Source organism: Phoca vitulina, unplaced genomic scaffold (genome assembly GCF_004348235.1).
Source record: "Phoca vitulina isolate PV1807 unplaced genomic scaffold, GSC_HSeal_1.0 scaffold8, whole genome shotgun sequence".
Classification (NCBI taxonomy): Eukaryota; Metazoa; Chordata; class Mammalia; order Carnivora; family Phocidae; genus Phoca; species Phoca vitulina.
The window spans coordinates 25,617,520-25,644,297 of record NW_022589711.1 but is presented as its reverse complement, the minus strand read 5'-3'; the positions used below and the strand labels follow the sequence as shown (position 1 = coordinate 25,644,297).

Genomic DNA, 26,778 nt, shown 5'->3' with positions numbered 1-26,778 from the left:
CAAAGTAGTCTAAATATAAAGAGCACCAAGTAGGTTCTGCAATGAGGAAAGATGGGTAAGAGAAGTAACACAGCCTATATTCTATAATAGAAAATTATTTGAATAATGAAGTCCATTAACTCCTGCAGAGGCTAGTCATGAGCTACAGAATTAAAGTAGTTTAGAACTTCCATTCTCAAATCCCAAATATTTGTGCTTCTCCCCTGTTGTTCAGTAAATTATCTTTTGCGTTCTTAATTCTACCTTGTGTTCTTAAATCCCTTAAGAGTGCCCACTTCCCAGTACTTGTAGCTCAACAATGTACCTTCAGTTTTTATACAGACACTTAATTCATTTTGGGCCAACAACACATTTATTGAGCACCTACTGTGTATAAAGCACAGTGCTGGGCATTTTGGGGATACAAAGAAATAAAAAGTAGTTCTTGTATTCAAGAAGTTTACAAATTTACAGTTATAACCTGATTGGCCCCTGAAAAATATTACTTATCAAAGCTATATTAAATCTTCTTTCAGCTGCCCAGCAAACTACATCTGTCCCTTCTACACCTAAACGACGCGTCAGGCCCAAACCACCAAGAACCAAACCTGGTAAATAACTGCCTCTTTAACCTCTCAGGGTATTTAATTCCAAATAGAGAATGTCCATCTCCTTATCATAAAAAGAGGTTATATGATTCTATAGGTCAAATTTTCTTTACAAAATTTGAAAATAAGTGAAGATGAATAATTCAAAATAACAGAAGTCAATTTTTCAAGAAGACTTTATTGAAAATTATGTCAGTGATGTTCTTGCATGTGAATTTTGGTATAAACCCAGAAACAGGTCCTAATGTCACAGTGCTAGAGAGTAAGATCTATAGTGAGATTCATTTCCTTGGTATGCGTGTGTGTGTAGGTGTTTATTAGGTTGACAGTTCTCGTTTTGGGTGCCTGCTCTGTTTTCAGCTTGAACAGGGGCAGAGGCTAACAGGAGAGACCATGACTCCCTCTGTCCAGTTGCTTATAATCTTAGAAAGATCTTATGGCATAAAGAATGAGATCAACATAAAACGATACAATCTTCTTATGAGACTATAATACTTGTATGGAAGCTCAGAAAAAAAAGAGTTGAGGATGTAAGTCTCAAAATATGTGTAGGGTTCAGACGAATTAGAAGGCAGAGGGAACAACATAAACATACCTTATGGCACAGAATTTAAAGGGTACAGCTCGCTTCTCTGGAGGTAATATTTTTCATTGTCAAATAATACACTCAGAATGGTGCTCAACAAATCAAGTTTTGCTTATTCCATGGTAGGATAAATAGTTTTTTATAGCCTTTACTACTATGACTGAACTTATAAATTATTTCCCAAAACCTGTACTCACTGCATTTGTAAACCCTGACAGCTAAATATAGCAGGATTTCGAAAGGGTCATTTAGTTCTTCTTGGCACGATATCTTTTTATTGTCTCTAGGATATCTTAATTTTTTTTTTCCTTTCCATCACCAGAAAGAACCACAAGTCCTGGAACAATTACACCTAAAATTCCTAAAAGCCCTGAACCTACATGGACAACACTGGGTAATGATATGTCCTTGGTAGATGCGTTACTTCATTTGACCATGAAAATCCAGTGCTTTAGCTTTTGTGTAATGTCTCAGTCTCTATTCTAATTGATTCATTTTAACAATATTGAGAATCTCATAAAGTATAGCAGCTTGGTGGCTTTCATGGTTTTCAGTAGTTGGCCCCGCAGTCAGTACATGTGAACTCCGCATCCAGCTATCATCCTGTGCCTTGAAACACTGGCAAACCACCGTGGCCGCCTCCTCTTCCATCCACCATTGTATGTGAAGCAGAGTCTTAAACACAGTCCTTCATTTTTTTTTTTTTTTTTTTTCTTGAGGGAGGCCCTCAAGCTCAACCTCAGACTTCCTTTGGAGGAACAGTATTCTATTATGATGTTAGTAGAATTTCTTTATACTGCAGACCATGGCATTTTACCTATCAGTGATTATTCATTTTAAAACATGCCTAAAGACTTGGATGTGGCTGAGAAATGTGAAGTAGGGGTGCAAGATGATTATATTGATTTTTTTTTTAAAATAATGGAATAGAATAATTTTCTTTGTGTAGTTACTGTGGCTATAGCAATGCTGTTTCTGTTAGTTCAAATATACTCTCGAAATGTTTTTTTCCAAACCAGATGAAAATTTATGACTGTTTTTCCATTAAATGCTGGTCTGTGAAGTAGTCCTTCAAATGGAATATTTCCAAAAACCTTCCAACATGATGGGTTCATTCCATTTAAAGTATAGGTTTTCCTTTTGTGGTTTTAGACACTGAAATGCTTAAATATTGATTTGTTGATTATTTTCTTTACTTTTCCAGCTCCCAGTAAAACACAATTTATTTCTTTGAAACCTAAAATTCCTCTCACCCCAGAAGGGACACCCACCAAACCTGGTAATTACCCTGAACTTTTTTTTTTTTTAATTCCAAAAGCAGGGTTGAAAAATTGTTTCATGCCACTCTTTGGAGCAATGACTTCTGATTTGTATTTTGTTATTTGATACAATTTTTCCATGGAAAGTGCAAAAATGCATTGAAATGATCTCATTATAACCAGCCGCTCTGATATCATCACAGTGTTGTTCTGAGCTGTTGGGTGGATCTTTCTGTTCATGACCATCACAGAAAATATAGAAATAGAGGGATGGGAGTGATTGAGGACTCCATTGTCTAGGACCAAGAAATAGTTTCCAGTACCAAAGTGGACTGGAATTCTGATCACACTGAACAATAGCCTTTCAGCATGAAAGGGGAGAAGTATTTCCATCCCCTAAGAATTTTGCCTTTGTTTTAGGGCTTCAGTTCTCCAGCTGCAAGATTAGAAAAAGTTAGATTCTCCTAATGCTCCATGACTTCTTTCTGAGATGAGGCTGATTTCTGAACACTGACTTTTGTTTACTTCTCAGGAGATAATAATGTTTTGCTGAAGAAAAGAAGGCTCTTTTGCAGGGAGACGTTATTTCATTTACGTAATTAATAACAGAGACAGTCCCCTGCATATAGATGGCAGGACATATTGAATGACAAAATTTTCATTTTTTTCTATCTATTCAGAATCTATACAGCAGTTTAAATCTTGACTTCTAAGTATCCCCTTATATACAGGAACTCTGTCAATACAAATCATTTTCATCCAAATTTTAAACCATTATCTCCAGGGTTTTTCTCACTATCACATTCTATGGATTTTTCATTAATGGGTGTTTACAAAGTTGGATCATTAAAACAAAAGATTTTCTACTTAAATGGGTATGATTTATTTTTTTGCAGTGAAATGGGTAAGGAAGAAAAATGTAACTGCTCAGAAAAAGAAATCTCAACACTCCTTTTAAAGAGGCAGTGAGATTTCCAGGTGTAGGTGTCAGACTGGAGGAAATTGGGGATTAGGCAAAGGGAGTGTAGTTGACTCTGTGACCATGGGTGAGGTCTCCAAGTCAGAGAAATGGAATGAAGTATTCTTACTCAGAGGGGTTATTTGGAGAAAGAAGCATAGCTAATGAAACTCAAGAGCCTTAACAGTTTAAATCAAAGAACTTCAACAGCTGTATGAGAGAAGGGTTTAATGTATGTTTATTTAAAAATCATGCTTAGAGGGCTTTGGAATAAGGTCATAACTATTATACTTATGCTGTACTTTGAAGAGAGGGCTATTACCAAGCAGATTGAGACATATTACCATGTGTTTAGACCACCAAATTTAAATAAATGTCTCTCCAATCTAAGTATTTCTGTTATTACAAGATAAAATTTGAAAAGAGCAAAAAAAAAAAAAAAAAAAAACCTTCAGATATTCCTAACAGTTTAAACATGATTAGTTACATTAGTAATTTCATTGGTTTCTAAAGAAATGTTTAGAAGAAATTCATTCATACAAATAAGGGGAGAGGATGTGTTCTTATCATTCTCAGCTGTTTGAGCAAAGAGACTTCTTAATTTGACATTTCCTTTTACCATGTGGCAAATTATTTGAAAGCTAATGAGTTTATATTCCTCTGATTTCTACCTTTTGATCACCTAAGAATAGCCACGCTTTTCCCCCTCACATGAAGTATTATGACTTCAGAATCTGCACCTAAATTTACAACCACTTAAGTTGACCTCTGGTGGTCTGAGACAACACAGAGTAACTGATCTCCGCAAACCAGTGCTTGGGTTCTAGCTCTTTAAAATGTATTTATTTTTACTTTAGGACAGGCCACCATTATAGCTCTGCGGAAGATTGCTGTTGCTAGCCAAGGTTCAGGAGAGCAAAGAAACCACCAAAAGCTTTTTTTATTTGAGTGATTCATTGTTTTTCCCCACCCTCTCCTCACATGCTGTTATTTTTCCATCTCACTTTCCATGCAGATTGCTTTTCCTCTGGTTTTCCTTTGTGGTTAAACTAACAAGTAAAAACCCACATTGGGTTTGGCTTGTTTTATAAGCATAATCCACCGCTTTCTTGAAAATCCCACCATCTACCATGTCCCAACTTGTCTGCCTCCAATGAGAATTGCTTCCTTCATAGTTCACCTTTAAGATGGTGGAGACATTCAGCTCTTCAGGCTTTTAACAGACTAGGAAAAAAGAAAGAGAGAGACCTCCAATTATAGGTGGTTTTTTTTTACACAGTTCTCTGACACAGTGGATAGAATTGTAAATTTTTCTCATTGCTAGTCACAAATCGTGAGCCAGGCGTATTTTTCTTTTGTGCTGAGGTGAGTGGTGTAGTTATTTGCTTGCTGCTTAACATTTTTATTCCTTTATCTGCAATACCTTAAAATTATAAAATAGAGGAAATCTTGTCAGAAGATGTATTTGCTTTTAATAAACCCTGACTTTAGTATTTCTCTGTACAGGTGAATTGGAGGCTTAATTGAGGGGCTCCATACCTATTTGGTCTCTGTTTCAGTCAGGAACTCAAAAATGCAGATTTTTCTTTAGAAAATTCATAAGACCACATTCTTTAATCTCTGGAAATTCTAAAAGATGCTACAAGTAGCAAATCTTACTTTTTCACAGTTTTAGAAGGCAACTTGGTAGAAATTAAGACATGAATTACAGCCTCAAAATTTCAAAAAGAATTGGACTTTTCTGATAGTTATTATATTTAATGTATTGACACTTACTATTTATTTACCCTATCTCCTGTAGAATCTGAGACACCCAGGCTCCTCCCACCCTCTCTCTTTTTCTCTTTTTCTCTTACACACGCACACACACACACACATGATTTTTGCCTTGCCATGTGTACTTCGATCTGATATATCACTTCGGCTTTGCCATTTATCTATTTTAATCTATTTCTGGATAAGTTCTTGAGAAATAAAAAAAAAATCTATTTTTGGCCACAGACATGCTAATGCCACCTTTCAGTAACACCTTGTACCTATTATACATTGCTTTCAGAATAAATGAAAATTCTCTACCTGCAATATTTGTTGGTATATTTTCTATTTTTTAGATACTAAAGAGTCTCTACTTACTTCCCCAAATCTTCCCATAGCCCCTAGTCCAGAAACATCATCCTGGTAAATGTAGTATAAAAAATATAAGTGACAAAATGATTTAAGTTCTTTTAAGCTTGTTGGTGGATGCTATGTTAATTAATTTCTTCTGTAAGAAAAAAACGGCGAAGAATCTTCACTTTTTCTTCTGTTTCAAAAATTGAGTTCCTTTTTTATATTCTTCTTGAAAGAGAAGAATTCTTTTTGTTCTGTAGAATAGGAAATCTATTAGATGATCATTTTAAAAGCACAAACAGATATTGTAACCAAACTATATTCAGCATGAAGTATCATTTAATTACTGCCAATTTGAAAAACATTGGAAGAATCGTTATCTTTCAGAATATTTAAATAATATTGTTATTTTATTTGTTCAGTGTTTGATGAAATCTGAGATTACTTTTTGACTTTGATTTGCTAACCAGAATGGACTAAATTTCATATGTAAACCAATTTGTTCACCAGCAATAAATGCTAGTTAATATGAGGAACAACATAGGAACACTTGAGGCCCTTTTTACCTTTTTAAACCATATGTTCAATTCCTTTTTTTTTTTTTTAATTGTGAAAGAGTATCAGATCCAGCCAGGTTGAAAATCATCCAAAACTAACAGATCTCAGGCCTGGTTATAGGTCTGATGTTTCTGTTGCCTCTTCCTACTTCCTTGGATGAACCTGACCATCCTACATGAAAACAAAATGGCAGGAGATGGGACACTCTGGCCAACCTTGGAGAGGCTACCCGGAGCTCCCCTTAGAGCAGTATCTCCTCAGGCACTAGGAGGAAACTTCAGAATATTGGGTAGGGGAGAAAATAGCTAAAAATCAACAAAAAACTGAATTCTCATTTCTTAGTTTTATTGTGGTTTGTGGAAAGGATGTGGGTTGATTGATCGTTAGTGTAATAAGCCATAGAATCTGATTGTTCGCCAGTGAAAGAACAGCTTTTAGAGTAAAGGACATTTAATTTCTGTCTTAAATGGTGATCTTCAGCATGGCCTTTGATAATAACTGTTTTATTGCAGCCCCAGAACCTCGGACTCTACCACCATCACAGTCAACTCTAGGCAATGAATCAAATTTCCTTTGATGAGTGAAAAAGAAGCCTCTTCCTTTAGTACCCTTTATGTTCAATTTTGTCCTTAGCTTGGGCTTTTTAAAAATTTCTTAATTGTCCTTCAGGTGTTTATTTCAGCCATTTTGGTCAGAAGATACACTCTTTGCTTGTGCTTAACTAAGCAGAGGCTCTGAAAACCATACTGATTTTGATTGGACGCATTCTGTGTCGTCTTCTTGTATTTGAGTACTGTGTCCTGAGCTTGTTTTAACCTAGCTGTTTCCAGGGGAGGACCTTGGCTTACTTCTTTTTGTAGACATTTTTGTGTTTTCACATTCAGAGGTGTTTATCTTACTTTTGAAACCCTAACATTCACAGATTTTCTTGAAAAGTAGTAGGATCTTTCCAGATCTAAACATCCTGATGTGTCACTAGACAATTCATTAAGAGAAATAGAAAACCTAACCCCAATATTTATAACTTCTTTTTCTTCAAGAGAGCAAAAAATGTGTTCTGCTGGTGCCATCTCAGCCAATTACCTGTATTTTCCTTCATAACACAAACTTTTGGTCACTTTATTGCATTCATGTCTTCCAAATGAGAATCATGCCTTTGTTTGTTTGTTTTTTTCCATTTCTCCTTCCAAACTTAACTGACAAGACTACATTTTTGTTCATTTCATCTAAAAACACAGGAATCTATTTAAATAAAAAAGGACTATCTCACATGGGTAAAAGTTTCACCAATAATCGCTCAACTTTGTAATGAGAAATCAAGGATTTTTCATATCTAAATAGGTTTTATCATTTTTCCTTTGATTTTGATTCTTTCCTGATGGTTTTCATGCACTCTTAGGACCTGGAACTCTGGAAACCAAACCTTCAACATTAGGTAATGCAGTTATTGAGTGAGCTGTGTTTCCTCTTTTCCTGTCTGCCGGTATCTTAGGACCAGGCTCACATCAATGGAATCATCCACTGATACCCATTTGTGTGCGTGTGTTCTTTGTTCTTACTTGCAGAGAAAAAAAATTTAAATTCTTTAGTTTTATACCCTGTATCTCATTTTTAAAAAGTTGTCTTGCCTGAAATTTCTAATTCAAAGCCTTTTTATACATGCTGTGTTAACTTGTAAACTTTTTAATGCTAAATGAAAAACTTCTCCTTTTGAACCTCAGGCCAAATAAATTTTAATTTGTATCCCTAGTGGCTCCTTAAAGGTGCCTTTCTCATGTTCCTGTTAAACATGCACCATCAAAACTTTCAGGAGACTGTCTTCTCTAAGGCCTACAAAGTTTTGAGCTTTCCATCTCAAAATGGAAGAATATGTATATATATGTAAGAAGAGGTATGTTAAAGACCTCATTTAACTGGGTAAATGAGGATAGGAAGTTGCAAAACAGAAGGGTATATACCCACAATAAGCCAAAGGACTTAAATGCGCTTCTACGGTATATGCAGTATTGTTGTCCATTTGTAGAGCTACTGCTCTTGCATTAACTAGCTAATTTTCTTTCTTCAGCTCCACCAAAGACCAAACGACCAGGTCGTCGCCCCCGCCCTAAAACCACACCTAGTCCAGATGTGCCCAAGTCCAAACCTGGTAAATGTGATGTTCAGGGTTCCAGTTAGCATAGAAAATGGAATATGGTAGTTTTTGATACGGTAGCTTCCTACTACCTAAATAGCTGGGCTTTAAGAACCAGTATAGTTGATTTTTAGATTTAAGCATATATCCTTCCTATGTTTATGATACATTGTTATTTTTTACTTGTAACTATTAGGTACACACAGCAGTAGGCTGCCCACCAAGTGGATTATTAAAGTAGGGCACCCTACAAGTCTCACATAGGATGCGGGTTTATGGCAAATGGGGTGTGGGAAAGCAAGAGGAAGAGGGGTAAATGGGAAAAGTAGAAGGGAAAATCACATTCAGAAAACATAGGGCTTGAGAATGAGGAGTAATGTTTCCTTCCTCAAGATGCTGCTGCTTGATATAATTAGTATTCTTGCTTTTTGCTTCCTAGCTCTGGAACCTGCTACGGTACCTCTGGAGCTCTCGGTGCCCACAGTCGGTAATTCTACTCTCCTCCAGTTGCTTTCACGGAATGTCACTTTTGCTTTTCCTACTCTCCACCCAGGCATGACTGCAGTTCCATCACTCCATCACAATTTCATTCCATGCTTTTCCTCACGTTTCCTATCTGGGTCTGAAGAGCCTGAAGATAGGAGACTTCTAGAAGAATCCTACCTGTGTGCTCCTTTAAGGAAGGTCTGTGGTCTTAGAAGCAACTTCTTGGTTCCCCACAAACCCTTTCTCCTTCCATGTCCTTCTGTTGAGAAAACCTTCTACTCTTTCTCAGACAGGGACTTCTGTGCTCATCCTGGACTTGACAAAGGGCGAAATTTTATTCCAGTGCCATGATTATCATTTCATTGCTTTACTCATTCAACTTGTAAGATCTTTTCCCTCTTAAAAAGCTGCATGAAATAATGGCTTCTTCAGCTTTCTGTTTCTTTGGAGAATGTTTTTGAGTATATTTTGATAACTAGAGGCATAAACACCGTTCTTGTTCTAGGGTCCAATATGAAAATAGTGTGGTCTTTGTAACTTGAGAACATTAGAAGTCCCAAACTTGTTTTATTGTTTTAGGTACTAATGCTATTTGACTATTACTATTTCATTATAATTTCTCAGCATTCACAATAAATCTGCTTTACTTTGGAAAATTCCAGAAATCTGTAGCCACGTCACCTTCTGTATAATTTAAAGTGTTTATGGATTATTTTCCAGGTCTCCTACTAAGCAAGTTTCAAATTTCTACTTAATATTTTTATGCTGAAAAACCTTAGAATTATAAAACTATTGTACTTGTCATCTCTAAAATTACTTTTATAGAAAAAAGTCTTATTATCGTTCTATTACTTTGCTCAAAGGCACATTTTGAGCATTTCCTAAAGATTTTTCCTTTCTGAAAAAGCAGGAGAAATGGACACATTTCCCATCCTTCCCATACCCCAGGAATTAATTTTGTTGTATATCCAGTGAATTAATGTAGGATCTTTGCTCAAGCATATGTGTCTTTAATTATGACAATTATGGCTATGATCATTATGCTAATTTTTAATACCTTTCTCTTTAGCGTCAAAACCATCCAAAAGACCTAAAACCACACATAGACCAGATGCACCTCAAATCCAGCCTGGTAATCACTACTTTCACTGCCTTGATCTATAACTAGGAAAATGGTGTGTAAGTAACACTAATCTTGACATTCACAGCTCTACTATGACACTAATTATAGGACCTTTTTTCCTTCAGATTCAAAACCACCAAAGAAATTACTTCCTAAACCCCAAACCCCAGCACAACCAGTTATGCCACCAACTAAACCCGGTAAACATGATTTCCAGTGCTTTAGTTTAAGAAGCTTTTTCTTTGGGAAATTGTTGTTGAAAATGTTTACAATTTGCCATACTGTATGAAGCATAGAAACCAAAATATGATTTTGTTCATTATCTTTTCAAAGTAACTACATCAATTGTTAAATGAACAAACCAATGGGTAGGAAGTTAGTGAATTTCATATCTGATAGTCTGACAGGTTCCACTTTCTTAACATTTTTAGACTTTGTTTTCTGAATTTGGGTATGTAATGAATAGAAACCTGATTTTTCTGTACCTGGAACATATTTGAAAGGGATTTTAGCGTTCACCACTAGGTAAGACTGGGAAGGCTGACACTGTGTTCATGCTTTATAGGCACATACTCAGAGATTGACTTTCTCTAAAATACCTTAATAACATTTTAAACAGCAATATTACCTAAGTGATTTCCTATGAAATAAAAAGATATTTATATAACAGTTCTAAAAACTCAACTGTTTTGCAATTGAAATTTTCTCCTAAGGTTCCAGTTAGTACAAAATTCTGATTTAGTAAGAGTATCTCTCATAATAAGCTTATGAAGAAGGCAATTTATATCAACTTAGAATAAACCAAGTTCTGTATCCTATGAATTAAGCATCAGTGAGCACCTGAAAGTTTAGACCTCTTTATTTTTCTTACTTGTATCTGTTTATTTTTTATGATGCAGTCTTTGAGCCTGTTACATTTGAGATGGAAGCTCCCTCCCCAACCATAGGTAATGATGTCTTCCTTCTTGGTTGATGTTTCTGTGAGCTCGCCCCTCTCATCTCTGTCATCAACTGTATTCTCTTATGTATATGATGGTCATTCATCATCTTTTTCATTCATTATTTTCAACAGGGAACTTTTCAACATCAAAAGACATTCTTACTTCTGCTGCTCAGTTTATAACCCCTGAATGTCATTCTTCCTTTGATCACCTTCAGAGGATTCAGATTCCTTGCAGCAACTGACGCTGTCAAGAGTTGCAGGGGCTGAGAGCACATCCATCCTGCAATCCAGGAAATCTTTGAGATTTCTGCTTTTATGTGTCTATAGTTTATGGTTATGGGAGAGGAGCAGTTAAAAAGCTGGTTGGGGCTTGAGGCAATACCTAATTGTCCCTTTCTCGCAAAAGTCCTTTCCTCTTTGATTCTGTACTATTCAAATGAACCAAGACATTTCTGCTGACAAATTCATCTTGTGACACTGATTTCCAAGCAAAACAGGGATCCCCTTTTTTGTTTGAAGGCAATCAGTTTTGGATATTGTTGCATCCTGTTGTGCTTGCTTTCTCCATCTCTTCTGTAGGCCATGTTTTCCATTAATTCCCTGTAAGATGTCACATGTGGCTTAAACCAACTGCTGTGACATGTTAGTCAGCGAAAGGCAATCTCCATACGAATGCTCACATCAGTATCATGAAAACACTGATAAGATGTTAAATGTTACATTTAGTCTTCTGGACTTGATGAAAAATAGAGATGCCAGTTTAAATCCAAGGAGTTACACATCACAATTAATTTCATATCTATGCAAAATTCAGTCATTTCAGAATATTATAGAATTATAAGAATCCTGTTTATATAGACAAAAAGTTGAATTATTACTCTTCAGACTTTTTTCTTAATCATCTCTATTGCCCACTTGAAGAATTATCTCCAAATTATTCATTTGAAATGAATAAAAAAGGAGAAATAGTAAGAAAGAGTACCCCATTTATTATGGAGAAAAGGCACAAGTTTATCTTTTGCATAACTGTCACACATCTCCAATAAACAGGCTAATCGAGAACATTTTTAAAGATTCTCTTCACTACCGCAGTTCCTCAAAACAAATAACAATGGTGGTGAAAGCCTTCCAAATACTAACAGAAGCTTTTGCAGTTTTTCAGAGTAATTTAAAATACATATTAGACAACTGAGATGTTTTTGGAACCAAGTTTCCAATGTAGTTGGAATCAGATAATTAAATACAGATAAAAGCTTTTCATTGGCCTCATACGGATGCAAAATACAAAAGGTATGTCTATTTTATGAGATAAATGGATACCAGAGTACAGCCAGTTATTAGAGACCAAATACTACTTTTACAGTGTTCAGAAAGGCTTTTTAAACATTACAGGGTATTCATTTTCAAGATAATTTTCCTTCTTTTTGTATATTTCTTAAATCTCTATTGTTTAGTGCTTTTGGTCAGTTCCTGCCACAGACCTTGAACCTGTAACTCTGAGAACTGAGAGTCCCATGACAATGTTGGGTAATGACTTTTTATGTCTTTAAGCAAGTGCATTTTCTGCCCATTGTCTAGTCTTGTTGCTAACTTGGTCAAGGGGTTTTCTTTTTCTAAGATTTTCTCATCGCCCTCTCTTGTCACTCAACTCTGTTCTTCATTTTGAATATTGAGGATGTTTAAAAGAAGTTACTCGGTTAGTTACTTGGTTAAGCCTGTATGCAGCTAGTATAGAGCATCTATCTTCCATATTATCCAGCTTTATTGGTGCTTTACAGAGCCTGTGATTCTGCTCAGTGTGCTATGGCAAAGCTAAATTTCAAATACAATTAGGAGTGGCTACTCTAAATCATCAATTTTAATTCTATGGACATGGACAGAAGGTTGTGTTAAGATAGGGCATTTTTATTGTCTACCAATGATTTTAAGAAATGAAATGTGCTTATTCTAATGTTTAATGGGATGTATGTCTAAGGTAAATAATTTCTAAGTACGATCTCCCAAAAGCAGGTGAGCCTTGGTCCCTCTCTGATATGGACGTGCTGTGTTTCTGGGGTCAGGATCCCTTTTGAAAATCTGACACCAATAATAATAAGCTTTTTGGATTATTAGAATAATGTTATATACTCTTTCTCAAAAGAATGGTCAGTGAACCCCCCCCATAATTTCTTGCATGTAGATGATAAAATTCCAAAACCAAAGAGATAAATTTATTAAGGCTTAAAAAAATCTAGCAAAATTTTAGAAAACCTAGACCCATGTGTCATCCTTCTTGAGTTTCTGGAGTTATAAGACAACATTAACCAGTTTCCTTTCTTCAGCTCCAAAAACATCACAACGACCAAGAACACGCCGTCCACGTCCCAAACATAAAACCACACCGAGCCCAGCTGCATCTCAGAGCAAACTAGGTAAATATGTGGTTCCTGGTACCTGTGGAACCCTGTGGATGTGATTCTTGTGTGGCAGTTTAACTTGCCACCTAATAGCTCTTGGGACCCTTCAGTGTGAAAGCCTAAGTAACAGGAGCTCTATTTAAACAACTGTGATTTCCTTGTGCTGCTTGGTATCTTCTTGGCACCTTTGTATTTTATTTGCTTTCTCTGAAAAATCATATTTTTCTCTTTGATTCTGGTTGATCAAAAACTTACCTAGTTAAGGATCTAACTAGCATATTTAGTTCACTTAGTCACACATTTTATTAAGTGCTACATTAGCATCTGTGAAAAATAGTTTAGAAATAACAAATGACTTCACTTGGTTGAGGAAAGAAATTTCTTATGTAGACACTGTTCATAAATAGACATAAAAGAATATGGGCAGAAGCAACATATTTATTGAGTTTGACCAACTGTCAGGCACATAGTTAATTCTTAGAGAAGTAAAAGATTCACAAGCCGGTAAGTGTAATGTGGACCTCGAAATTTATAGAGCTTGTAGATCGGTTGCGGGGATAGGCAGGAATAGCATAAACAGAGGCAGGGAGGTACTGTATGTGTGGGTGAGAGCAGAAGGATAGGAATTAGAAGGGCAACCTGATTGGGAGAAAGGGGAAAGACAATGTTCACCTAGCTTATGCTGAGAAATTTTGGTCAGTGATACCCCTTTGAGATGGGTCCATGAAGAGGACCTTGAATGCCTAATTTCAATGATAGGATTTAAGCCAATTAGCTACAGCATACTCTCTTATCCTCCTGGGGTCAGGCTTTTCTGTCCTGATAACAGAGAAATGCACTGACAAGTTTTGCAGACCGAATGATCCTCTGTATCTTGTTCTTTTATATGACTTTGTTTGGACAGAAGTCTTGGTCTTCTTCCAAAGTGGACTCTCAACAACAACAACAACAAAAAATCTGTTTTGGTTATTCATTACGGTATCTGCTTAAAAATATCAACTATTTCATCTATCATGACCTTGTTTTCCAGTAAATTATACTTTCACATTCTTTTCTCATAATTTTTAATCTTACTGTTACTAGACAGATGCCTAAAGATTTTTCTAAGCAGCGTTTTTTTTATTGTTGTTGTGTTATCAGATAATATAAAAACAAACAAAACTTGGAGCCATGTGGAGATACTAAGGATATAACCGTTTCATAAGAACAAATATCTTTGTACCCTCACCTCAGAACTTTAAAATTTTTGCTTTTTAGTTGTAGAACCTGTGCCACCAGGTGAAGTTCATTTTCAAGAGAGTTTGATGACTTTTCTCATGTGTTTAACATTTCTTTTTTCTATTACTTTTGATCATTGCTTGCTACAGACTCTGAACCTATTAGTCCTGGGACATATTTAGGTAATGATCATTTATGTCCTTTAGCAAGTGCTTTTTCTTATTCATTGTCAAAGTTCTCTGTGCTGCTATATAGATGATGATGTCATAATTTGTCATCATCCTATTACAGTATTCAGCTTACAGTATAAAAGGCTTTCTTTCTAACAGAAATGTGTATGGACTTGATAAAGACCACTATCTGCCCCACATCCCAGCTTCAGACTGCATCATGTCAATCTGAGTCTCTGTTTAAACAATACTGTTTGTTAGAGCTAAGGTCCGAATGTGATTCTCCATATATCCCCTCCTTAGGCCACCAATACAATATTGATTATACCATGAATTTTCTTTAGGCCATCTTACCTTCTATATTTGAAGTTCTCCCTAACTTTTTTTCACTTCGTGGATGTTTCAGCAAATTTTTTATGCTTATTCTAGTAAATTACCAAGTGGAAAATTTGCCCAAGCCTAGTCATTTTAAATTATAATTAGAAGTGAATACCCTAGGGTGGTTTGAACTTCTCTCACATCATCATATTTTAGGAGCAATTTGTAACCAGTTTTGGATTAGGGACACTTTCAAAGAACTGACAGTTCCCCATCTTCATTTCTTAAGCATAATTGTATTATAATTTTTAATCTTTGGCGAACTCTTAATTTTAAAAGGAAACCTATTAATATACTAAAGGAGAAAATATCAAACCAAAGTAGCAAAGCTTTCGCCACTCAAACTGACAAATTTTAGAAAGCTTAGCTATGTGATATCATCTTATTTAGAGTTTATGGAGCCATCAACACTATATTAATCCTAAATTTTCTTCCTTCAGCTACAACAACAAAGAGACCTCGTCGTCCACGCCCCAAAGCTAAAACCACATCCCATCCAGAAGTACCTCAGACCAAACTGGGTAAATATGTGGTTTCCAGTTTAAGGAATTCAAGCAGTCTACCCCAGTTGGGACCCTAAATTCCGAGGATACCTAGTCTAATATAGTATCAAAAACAGAGGTTCTTCCTTACCTTTTTATATCAAATGCCACTCTTTTTGCTAAGGACTTAGTCTCTCAGCGAGTGTAGTATCAGCTTCCTTTTGGCTATCTGTAGTATGTGCGGTAAACAGACCTTAGGGTGACCCCCTTCTCCCCACCCCTGCTTCGTCCCACTCCCTTAGTTCCTGCTCCTTGGTATTAAACATGGTGTAAGCCATCTTTTCCCTGCTCTTTCCACCTTAGAAGGCATAGAAGCATTATTTTTACTGGTAAAATGGATTTTCTGACATTTCATGCATTCATAAAAATCTCTTTGGTTTCTCTCATTGATTTTGATCAGTTCCTACCACAGTCTTTGAACCAGTCATACTTAGAACGGAGGCTCCAGTGACCACACTAGGTAATGACACATTATGTCCATCAGCATCTGCTTTCCCTGCTCATTTGAAACCCATTTCATCACCTTCATAACCATAGCTGCTTCTGCTTCACAGGACTCGCATGTCATCCTCTATTGTCATTCAGTTACTCTTAATATATTGGAGAGTATGAAAATCACTCATTTGTTTTTAAAAGAGCCAAATACGAACTTAGTCTAGAATATGCGTCTGCAACATAATGCGTGTGAATTTATGGCATCTCACCTCCATGTAACCTATTTTTGTTTCTGAGTTTCAAACATATGGGGGTTGGGGGTGAAGATATCTATCCTTGATCTAAGCTGAGTATTGTCACAGCTGTTACAGTGTGACATAATTCTTGAGCAGATCTAAATTCCTACATTTTTATTTTGTGCATGATATTGGTTTTGTTTTGCCATTTCAGGTAATGATGTGGTCTTCTTTCAGTAAAGGGTGAAATAGAAAATATGCTCAATGCTAATGAATTTAAAGTGCCATCATTAGTTTAAATTTACCCTACACCTTCTCCACCACCGCCATAACTCAGTAAAGTTTTGGAACTTTTTTTCATTTAGAGATCCTTATGAAAATATCCTTGATATATAAACTCATGTTTCTGTGTGACTTTTGTCTTACAGCGTAGTGTAAATGACATAAAGAGGCAGTTATTGAAATGGAAGCAAATATTTTAAGCTCAAAGGAAAAATTTTCTGACGCTTCAGAAATTAGAACTAGTATACTCCTATCCACAGCTTCTAGCCCTAAGAACACTCTGTTAACCTGAGGTTTTCTTCCTTCAGCTCCCAAAGCACCTCAGCAAACTCATCATCCACGTCCCAAACCTGAAACCACAGGGAGTCCTGAAGCCCTTCAGACTGAACTGGGTAAATGTGTAAATCCTGGTTAAGCCCATCCCGTGGGGTCCAGAGAAAGTGAGGGAGCAAGTCAGGGTTAGCAGCTTTTTCTACTCTAGAGTAGCCAGTGAGAACGTGGTTGGAGGGCTTTAGGTGGTAGCCGAGTTTCTTACTCTTGTGAATTAGAATCTTCTCTCTAAATGTTTGATTTCTCATTCAATTCTATTCATCCTTTAAATATTGAACGTATGTGGTAGAATGAAATAGCTACAGAATGAATGTATGTTTGGGTAAATAAGAAATTGTTGTTATGTGCCAGGCACTATTGTTAGTACTTCATTTTTTTCCATTTTTTTAATTTGAATTCAATTAATTAACATATAATGAATTATTGGTTTAAGAGGTAGAGATGATTTCTTGTTAACTACAAAGTTAAGGCATAATGAAGGTCTAGGGCAGAAGTTGGCAAACATTTTCTATAAAGGGCTAGATAGTCAATATTTGGGGCTTTGTGAGCATATTTTGCATATTTTTCCTTTTTTCCTTTTTATTTTACAACCACTTAAAAAATGGAAAAAGTCACCCTTAGCTCTCATGGGCTATATGAAAATAAGCCATGGGTGAGATTTGGCCTATGCGCCATCATTTGTCAACCCTTGATTTAAAGAAACAATAATCAGGGAAGGATTGAGTGTTGAAATCACTGTAGATTTGGATGACTGGGGAGAAGGATGGAGAAGTACAGAAAAGAAGGACATGTGTGGAGGGCCAATGAGGAGAGAGAGGCTTCTCTGAGCAGTTAAGGCTGTCAGGTTTCTAAGTGTTGATCAGAACATTTCATTGAGGCTGCTGCAGCTAAATGGGCCCAAAGGACCAGTTGAAAAGGTATTTTGAATGTTGGACTTAGGAGTTTGAATTTCATGTGAGAATCATCAGTATCTGTATATGGTCATGCTTTCCCTGCTTACCCTGCTAAAGCTCAGACTGAGAGCCTGTCCCTTATCCTGCTCTCTTAAGAGCCTAATCCTAATCCTAAAGCCTAATCCTATTAGGCAAAGTTCGTTGTCTCTTTCCAAAGATGAGTTTCCAGCAAGATTGGTATGGTCTATTTTGGTACACTAGGTATTTTGTACACTGACACTAGGATCATGAAAGAGTGAGACACTTCACGGGCACTTCACAGGGACAATTATCTACTACAAAGATAACCCCTACTAAGTGATAAATTGGTACCCAAGTGCAGAGAGACTCCATATCCCTCAACTCAGAAAGTTAATAGATTTTGCTTTGTACTCTAGACAATTCGAATTATTACTTAGGTGCAATTATTTTTGCAGTTCTGAGATTGTATAAATGTTTAACATTTATTTTTTTTATTTTTTTATTTTTTGGGGTGTCAGTTTCTGCTATAGTCCTTGAACCAGTCACTCCTATGAAAGGGGCTCCAGGGACTGCATTTGGTAATGCCACTTTCTAACCTTCAGCAAGAGCTTTTCCTGCTCATTGTCAAATCCATTCCACTCATTGCCATTCACTTACATTCTTTATCTTTTGAGTTGAACATGCATAAAACAAATTACTTCTTGTTCTTAAGAAATTCATGCCTGAATCTAGTTTGGGATATCTTCCCACCCTGTAACTTACTTTAAATTTTTTTCATGCCACCTTCTATTTTCAGCTTAATCTGAATTCTCTGTTAAGGCAAATTTCATATATTCATGTGAGCACCCGATCCTGATCTATGCTAACCAAGCTGTGACAGGGAAGTTTCTTAATATATCCTTTGTACATATATCTTTTTTATCTACCTGTTTTTTTGTTAACTTTTGAGTAACATGTTTTTAGTAAATTGTCTAACAGATAATGTAGTCAAGGATAGTAAGTTTAAATAGTAAGTCCCATCCTTAGGGTAAATCTGACTACCCCTTACTCTCCACCATAGTTTAGAAATGATTCTTAACCTTTTTAATGCAGTGGGGGGACCCTAGGAGAATATGATAAAGGGGTGCCTGCCTAGCTCAGTCAGTGGAGTGTGTGTCTTGATCTTGGGGTCACAGGTTTGAGCCCCACATTGAGTGTAGAGATCACTTTAAAAAATAAAATCTTTTAAAAAATGATAAAAAATACCAATCTTGACTCTCTGAATTAATAACCTCATTTTTATGTCAATTTTGCCCCCCAAAATATCAATAACAGAAGAAGATACAGTAGCACAGTAGGGGCAAATTTTTCACACTAGAAACATAAATTTTATAAAACTCAAGAAAAATCTGTCAAGCTGTAGAAAACAAAGAATTTTTTTAAACCTCATAATTTGCAGAACCATAAACTTTATCTTTTTCTACTTCCAAAAACATCCCAATGGACACTTCATTCACAAACCAAACTTAAAACCACCCCAAGTCCAGATGAACCTGGGACTACACCAGATGAAACCTCAGTCCTTGGTTTCAGGAGCCTGAGAGCCTGTTACTGGCTGAAAATGTAAACTCACATACCCTCTAGTGAGGGAATCATGAAGAGTCCTTCCCCCTTCAGGGTTGGCGAGTAGTACATGTTTGGAAGATACATAATGTTTCCTCTAGCTCAGGGTAGTAGGAAACACGTTTTACTTCATCTTCAGGCTAGCTGAACACAGAACCTTTTCCTGCATAAAAAGACTACAGAAGGAAAATAAGGCAGGGTGTTTTTGCAAATTGAAGATTTTGGGGTGTATTTCAACATTAAGTGTTAGACTCATCATATAAGGTCTTAAAGAAGTGAAGCGTCATTTTGGACCTCAGTAGATCAGGAAAGGAGTTTAAGTCTTGATGTCACATCAGAATTTGTACAAGTGGACAGGTGAGAGTGAACAAAGACAAAAAAAATAGGATATATATATATATATATAGCGGGAACTAGAGGGGCAGAGGTTCTTCTTCTTTGAAGAGTCAGTCAAAACCTCTTGTTGGTGATTCGGCATTTGGATAAAACCACAAGAAATTGAAGGATGGCTTGAATGTTCCATTCAGGAGTCTGATGTTGTTCTCACGAGCATGAGAAAACTTTTCTTTCCACACTGGATGAAGTTTCCCCTGTACCGAGAGTGGACGGCTGCTTTACTGGATGCCAAAGACTGAGTGGTGCCCCTGACCTAGTCCTCTTGAATACCTTTCTTTGGACACAAGTCACAAGATCTTTCCAAAGCTGAGTTCTCAGCAAGATCATCATAGCCATTTTTGGTTATTTGTGTGATGGCTGCTTGGATCTGTAGGAACTCTTTTTGCAACCATAATTTGATAAACATAGTAGATGTCTTCTTTATTCAGCACCCACTAAAATGCAAGTTAGTCTTTTACATGCTTTTCAAGATGCTTAGGAATGTATTTAGGTAAAAGCCTAAAAATGTCCTAGAGTCTACCATGTTAGATGCAAATAATCAAGTACTAACTAGTAGAACGGTTTCCCTCTTGTGGTGCTAAACAGAGACTACAAGTAATGACTGTCTCGTGAGATGAAGAAGTCCTGAACTGTAGTTTAGCAAAGTCTGGACAAAACAATTGATTTCCCTTTGTACTAGCTTGCTAAGGCTGCCGTAACAACATAGACTGGGTGACTCAAACAATAGAAATCGATTTCTCACAGCTCTGGAGGCTGGAAATTTAAGATGATGGTATTAGCAGTTTTAATGTCTCCTGAGGCCTTTCTCCTTGGCTTGTAGATGGCCTCATTTTGCTGTGTCCTTACATGGCCTTTCCTCTGTGTGTGAGCATCCCTTGTGTGTCTCTCTAATAAGGTCATCAGTCATGCTGGATTAGGGACCTACTCTTAAAACCCCATTTAATCTTAATTGCTTCTTCAAAGCTCCTATCTCCAAATACAGTCACATTTGGGAGTTAAGGCTTCAACAGAGGAATCTGGGGGAGACAGAGTTCACTCTACAGTCCACTTCATCTAGAAATAAAGTAGTAATTCTAGATGAAATGTCACACTGGCAAAATACATTTTGAAGTGAATTTCATAGCTCCTTATACATTTTTTAATTTTTTTAAGATTTTATTTATTTGACACAGAGAGATAGAAAGCAAGCACAAGCAGGGGGAATGGCAGGCAGGGGAGAAGCAGGCTCCTGGCTGAGCAAGGAGCCCGACGTGGGGCTCAATCCCAGGACCCTGGGATCATGACCCGAGCCGAAGGCAGCCGCTTAACTGACTGAGCCACCCAGGTGCCCCTCCTTATACATTTTTTAAAAACCTCTTTTGCTTATTTTATTACTTCAGTTCCTGTTACAGACCTTGAACCTGTTACTCTTAGAACTGAGACATCTGGGACAATATTAGGTAACGATTCTGTGCAATTCCCAAATGCTTTTGCTGCTCATTGTACATTCCATTCAGTCTCCATTTCCTGGCTTTTCCTCCTTCATGAGACAGCCACCATCATCCCCTGTTGCCATTCAGTCACTTCATCTGAAGAATCCTGAAGCCTCTTAAAAACAAGTTTCCTATTGTTTTTATGAGAGCAGACATTAACTTAATCCAAAACATTGGTGCCATTTGGTACGTTTGTCATTGTCATGTTATCTCGTGCTTCGTTGAACAGTGTTCTGTGTTAAAGTCAAATTTAAAACAAATTGGGATCTGTTTCTTATCTAGGCTGATCAACAGTAATAGCTATTCTTACGCTCCTTTGCCCGTCTAGGTTGCTAAGTTTTTAAAAAATTATTTGCATGATATGTTTGTTTCTTTGTTGGTGCTTTAAGTAATGACATGTTTTATTACTAACTTGACAAATAGGAAATTACCTAAATCCAAAATTTTAAATTATAAGTCCTCAGTGTGACCCTAACCTCCCCTCCCTTGCACCAGAGTTGAGCCCTCCTTCCCATTTTTTCCCCAATGAGGAAATTCTGTGAATGTTTAATTACAAGTGCTAATCTTTATGCCTTGAATGAACAACTGAACTATATACATGAGCTTGCCTGCAAAATACCAACAATGATAAAAAGAAGACACATTGGCATAAAAAGATTAAAAATATTAAATTACAGAAAATTTCCTGTAACTTTTGAAAATCTTAACAGCTCTTGGAAAAACCTCTCCTCAGAATCCAGAGCCTTAAAACCTAGAGTAACACAAAGCTTTTCTTTCTTCAGCTACTAAAACATCACAAAGACCCCGTCGTCCACGTCCCAGACCTAAAACCACACCAAGCCTTCAAGTACCTCAGACCAAACCTGGTAAATGTGTGATTCCTTGGTTTAAGGGTGAGCCCAAGTAGTCTGTCCCAGTAGGAACCCAAAACAGTGCCAAGCTGTTAGTGACTCTAAGTGTGAGGTCATGAGCCATGATCAGTAATGTCTGCTTTGCCCAGGTGTCAGAGAATGTGGCTGGGTGCAATGTATTTGGTACCAGAATATCTTACTCTATGTGAGAGTCTTCTTTGATATGCATTTAGTATATTTCTTGCTATCAACTTCCATTCAAATTTTAATTATACATCTTCCTTAGCAGAGCCAATATATTCAGTTCAAGTAAACAAAAAATTATAAGTCCCTTGTATATTTCTGGACCGATATTGACAATTGTGGGTGATATGCCAGCAGTGGGAGACTTTCTAAAACAGTAGAGTTGGGTATATGTTTGCATGGTACATTAATATTGACCTTGCATAGGAAAAGATCAAGGTCGACTAGACTTGGACGTTGGGCCTACTACAGGATTTCAGTGAATGGAGGGAAAAGTGAACGAAGGCAGAAGGGCTAGACATGTAAGGTGGTAGAGGGGTAGCCACAATGGCAGTCCAGTGTGCCTAAAACAGACTGTCCTACTTCCAGATGGCCAAAACAAGGTTATTGATGATGCTGCATTTGGAAGAGTCCAGACAGCCAACTGAAAGAGAATTTTGAGGACCTAATTCAGGAGCTTAGATTTGATACAGAGACATCAACTGTCTTTGATTTCTGCTTTATCTGGGCTTCAGCCAGACAGAGGCTCTCCTGAGTATTACAGACTGAGTGACCATCTTTATTCTGCTCTCTTATATGCCATGGTTTGGATGAGTTCTCAGAATGATCAACATAGTCCACTTCAATGATTAACTTTTATATCTGTTTCAAACTTATAAACTGTTTATTATATCCATGTTTACTTAAACATAGTAAGTGCACATTTTCAGCTTCCATAGAAATACAGATTGATCAGATTTTTTAAGACAATTTCTTTTCTAACTGCATGTTAGGTCAATGAATAAGAATATTTTCTAGTGCAGAGTTTTCTATATCAGAATCCATTAGCTAAAACCTAGCAGAATTTCATGTTGACTTCTTTAAGACAATCAAGATAGTTCAAAGGCTAAGCCTAAGACCATGACTATAGTTTGGCCAAATCTTCAAAGAATAATCACCTACTCTTTCCTTCAGTTAGGAGGTTAATTTTTTTTTCTTTGTTTTTGTAGAAGGATTGATACACAAGTAGATTTGCTTAGATGTGAATGTTCTGACTTTTCATGTGTTTTAAAATTTCTTTGATTTACTGTATTTTGGGGGCAGTTCCTGCTACAGTTCTTGAACCTGAGACCCCAGGAACAACATTAGGTAATAATATATTATCTTTTCAACAAGACTTACTCTTCTTTTGTCAAACCTAGAGTTTCATCTTGCTTTATGTGACCAAATGTCATTCTTTTTGGACATTCATTTACATTCTTAAAATTATGAAAACTCTTAAAACTTATCTGCCATTTTTAAGAACCAGTCATACATGAACGTACTTCAGGACATTTATTTGCCATGTAACCTATTTGGAATTTTTCACGTTATTTTGTGTTTTATTTAATCAATCTTGGTGGTAAAAAAAAAAAAAAAAAACCTCGTCTTCAAACATACTGTGGGTTTCTACCTCTTACCTATAAAGGCAGATAAGCCAAATAATGGCTATCATGGGGCCAAGAGGATCCATTTATCTCACACTTATGTTTCTATCTTTTTTTTTTTTCTATTTGTGTGATACTGTTTTGTTTTATTTCTATTTAGGTAATGATGTGTTCTTGTTTTAGTAGTTACATAGAAAGTGTGGAAAGATGAAAAAATTAAATTATAAATCTCAGATTTAATATGACCATCCTTCATAATACATTAAAATTTAGCAATGGTTCTTAACCTTTATGTTGCCCAATCAACCCACTCTATGACACTTCGATTATAATTACTAATCTTTATTTCTTGAATTAAAGAGGGATTTTTTTCTTCAAAAAATCTTCTATGATAAAAGAAATTATATAAGAAGTATACATGACAAAAATCTCAAACTAGAAAGGCACATGTCTAACAAATTGTAGAAAATCTAGAATCATATTTTCACCTCTCATTGCTTCCAGAACAGAAGTAATGTGGTTGTGTAGTAACCCTACAATTTCTTCCTTCAGCCTCTGAAACATCACAACAGACACGTCGTCCACGTCCCAGACCAAAAACCACACCAAGTCTTGAAGCTTCTGAGTCCAAACCAGGTAAACAAGTGTTCCTGGTTTAGAGCTTCAGCAGCCTAACCCAGCAGGGTCTCAAGAGTAATTCCAGTGTTTGCAAGTAATGAATAGGCCCCATAAAAGTAAAGATATAACTTGTGTTAAACAACAGTTCCCACTATAGAGATGGCAAGAGGAACACAGTAGGGGGAAATCTGTGGGGCAACTGAATGCCTCATGCTTCTTGAGTGAAATCTTATTCTGTCACTGTACATTTTATTAATTTCCATTTATGTCTTGAAAATAAAACTTCTTTAGAAAAATTAGGCATATTCAGTTCAAATTAACAAATAGTATCTTCAGTATCCCCAGGTCATATTAGCACCTTTGGGGGTATAAATTAGGTGTGGGAGACATGTTTTAGTTCTCAAACCTGCAAGAAAGTTGAGAACAAAAGATAGATAAGATAGATGGCATTAAACAGCATGTATGCAAAGACAAGATCAAGATTGATTTCTGGGTGCTATCAACAAAATGTGCTAGGTACATAAATATGTAGATCTGGAAAAGATAAAGAAACAGTGGAGCCTTGAAACCACCGTAGTACACAGATAAGTAGAAAGAGAGGTAGGAATAAAATCAGAAAGTGTGGATATAAGTGAGACCAACCAAAGGAGAAAGTCTAACTGTAGTACTAGTATAAAAGATGTCTCACTAGACAGTGATAGTCAAATCTTTCTGAATCTTGATTGGTCCATGGATTCTCATGATGGAGATTCTTAGGCATCTGATGGAGCAGTTGAGGTTTGATCAAGTGGACATCAGTAAGCTCTTTGTTGCACGTGAAGGCATGTTCCTTCTTTGCTTAGAATGAAGGGATAACCTGCTCAATTCATCATGCTGCAGCCTCCCTTTCTTTCCAAAGTTAAGTTGTTAGTAATATCCACACATCCCACTTTGACTCATTAGTTAGAATCAGATCATCAAAGGAGGAATAAGGAAATAGTTACCTCACTTAGGTATGGCCAAATTTTAGGAAATCGGTGGTCTACTTTTTTAGTTGAACAGTTTTTAGAAGTTGCTACATAGTTCTAGAAAGTATATGAGTAAGATTCATTTTGAAGTAAATGTTTTGAGGGTTTTTAAATTTTTAAGCAATCATTTTGTTTATTTTTAATACTTTTGGTCAGTTCCTACTGCAGACCTTGAACCTGTTGTGTTCAGAACTGAGACATGGGTAACAACACAAGGTAATAACACATGCTCCTCAGTAAGTACCTTCCATTCTGATTGTCAGACTCATTCCATCAACATCATAGCTACAGGTTCTTTTACTTCATAAGGACTACATCATCCTCTGTTGTCACTCCATGAAATTCTTCATCCTAAAAGTTTTGAGGACTCTGACTCTTAAAACAAGTTATCCCTTCTTTTTAAGAGAGTTATGCATAAACCTAACTCAGGTCATCTGTTGTACAAGTAACCACCTGAATTGTTCTGTCATCTCATGTGCTTTTTAACCATGTTTTGTTAAAGCTGGGTTTAAAAAGCAGTTCCTTTGACGCTACTGACTGTTATGGTATCAGGAAGTTTCTTTGTGCATCTAAAGTTCTACTTTTTTTTTTTTTTTAACTCTCTAATATCTGTCCTTTGATAAATATTTTAATTAATTATATGGCCTTATCTTAGTAAGCTGTCAGAGTTTGTATCTGACTATGGCTGCCCCATAATATTTCCGCGGTGGGACTTACCCCTTTTGTTCAATAGAAGAGAACTATGAACACTATTTCACTTCTTGAATTAATAACTTAATGCTGTATGACTCATTCTCAATGAACTTGCATTTATAAAAGAATATATATTATTATATTAAGGGTGAAAGTTTCAAATTAAAAGGTTGATAAGACAAATTTACTAATGTAGTAACTTTAGAAAATCTGGAGTCATGTGTCATGCTACCCTTAGCTTCTAAACTATGGACTCTGTAGTAACCAGTTTTCTTTCTTCAGCTCCTAAAACATCAAAACGGACCCGTCGTCCACATCCCAAACATAAAACTACACCAACTTCTGAAGCACCTCAAACAAAACTGGGTAATTGTGGGTTTCTGGTTAAAGGAGTGAATCTTACCAGCTCTTGGGATTCTGGGATTGATGCCGGTGGGAGGAGTGATAGCCCATGTGAGCCCAGTATTGGTGAAGGCACAAGATGATCTACACTGATCCCACCATTGACTTAGCAAAGGAAAACATTGTTTGGGGAGACATCTATGGCAAATGGATTCCTCATGCTTTGTGCATAAAGATCGTTTATTTTAATATGTATTTTATTACTCTTGCTTATTTCATTCCATACTTCTCTAGAAGACAAAATGTCTTAAATAGAACCAATTATCTTTATTTTAAGAAACATTAAGTGCCTTTCATTTCCCCCCAGAGCTACATCAACAGCTGTGAGGTTATCACAGATGTAGGTAGCTTGTTTTTACTTCTCAGTCTGTACTATAGTCAAAGTCAAAACCTGCCCCAGTAGGAAACATTCAAAGATTGAACCAAGGCAATGTGTCATGCCAATCA

General features: G+C 36.4%; 1 protein-coding gene across 2 annotated transcripts in view; it reads left to right on the top strand.

The window, feature by feature from the left end:
- ABI3BP (ABI family member 3 binding protein) overlaps nucleotides 1-26,778 on the top strand; it is a 239,679-nt gene that overhangs the window by 136,557 nt on the left and 76,344 nt on the right. The window contains exons 18-39 of one of the 2 annotated variants that reach the window (XM_032406430.1): nucleotides 516-590; nucleotides 1,496-1,567; nucleotides 2,378-2,452; nucleotides 7,457-7,492; nucleotides 8,123-8,203; nucleotides 8,628-8,675; nucleotides 9,744-9,806; nucleotides 9,923-9,997; nucleotides 10,697-10,744; nucleotides 12,208-12,267; nucleotides 13,062-13,151; nucleotides 14,504-14,536; nucleotides 15,343-15,423; nucleotides 15,845-15,904; nucleotides 16,706-16,789; nucleotides 18,160-18,219; nucleotides 21,019-21,078; nucleotides 21,894-21,977; nucleotides 23,289-23,333; nucleotides 24,164-24,247; nucleotides 25,393-25,452; nucleotides 26,212-26,295. In XM_032406430.1, the coding sequence (XP_032262321.1) occupies nucleotides 516-590; nucleotides 1,496-1,567; nucleotides 2,378-2,452; nucleotides 7,457-7,492; nucleotides 8,123-8,203; nucleotides 8,628-8,675; nucleotides 9,744-9,806; nucleotides 9,923-9,997; nucleotides 10,697-10,744; nucleotides 12,208-12,267; nucleotides 13,062-13,151; nucleotides 14,504-14,536; nucleotides 15,343-15,423; nucleotides 15,845-15,904; nucleotides 16,706-16,789; nucleotides 18,160-18,219; nucleotides 21,019-21,078; nucleotides 21,894-21,977; nucleotides 23,289-23,333; nucleotides 24,164-24,247; nucleotides 25,393-25,452; nucleotides 26,212-26,295 (1,458 nt within the window). Of the gene's footprint in view, nucleotides 1-515; nucleotides 591-1,495; nucleotides 1,568-2,377; nucleotides 2,453-6,569; nucleotides 6,612-7,456; nucleotides 7,493-8,122; nucleotides 8,204-8,627; nucleotides 8,676-9,743; nucleotides 9,807-9,922; nucleotides 9,998-10,696; nucleotides 10,745-12,207; nucleotides 12,268-13,061; nucleotides 13,152-14,503; nucleotides 14,537-15,342; nucleotides 15,424-15,844; nucleotides 15,905-16,705; nucleotides 16,790-18,159; nucleotides 18,220-21,018; nucleotides 21,079-21,893; nucleotides 21,978-23,288; nucleotides 23,334-24,163; nucleotides 24,248-25,392; nucleotides 25,453-26,211; nucleotides 26,296-26,778 lie in introns of both variants that reach the window. The other variant, XM_032406431.1, reaches the window with a different exon arrangement.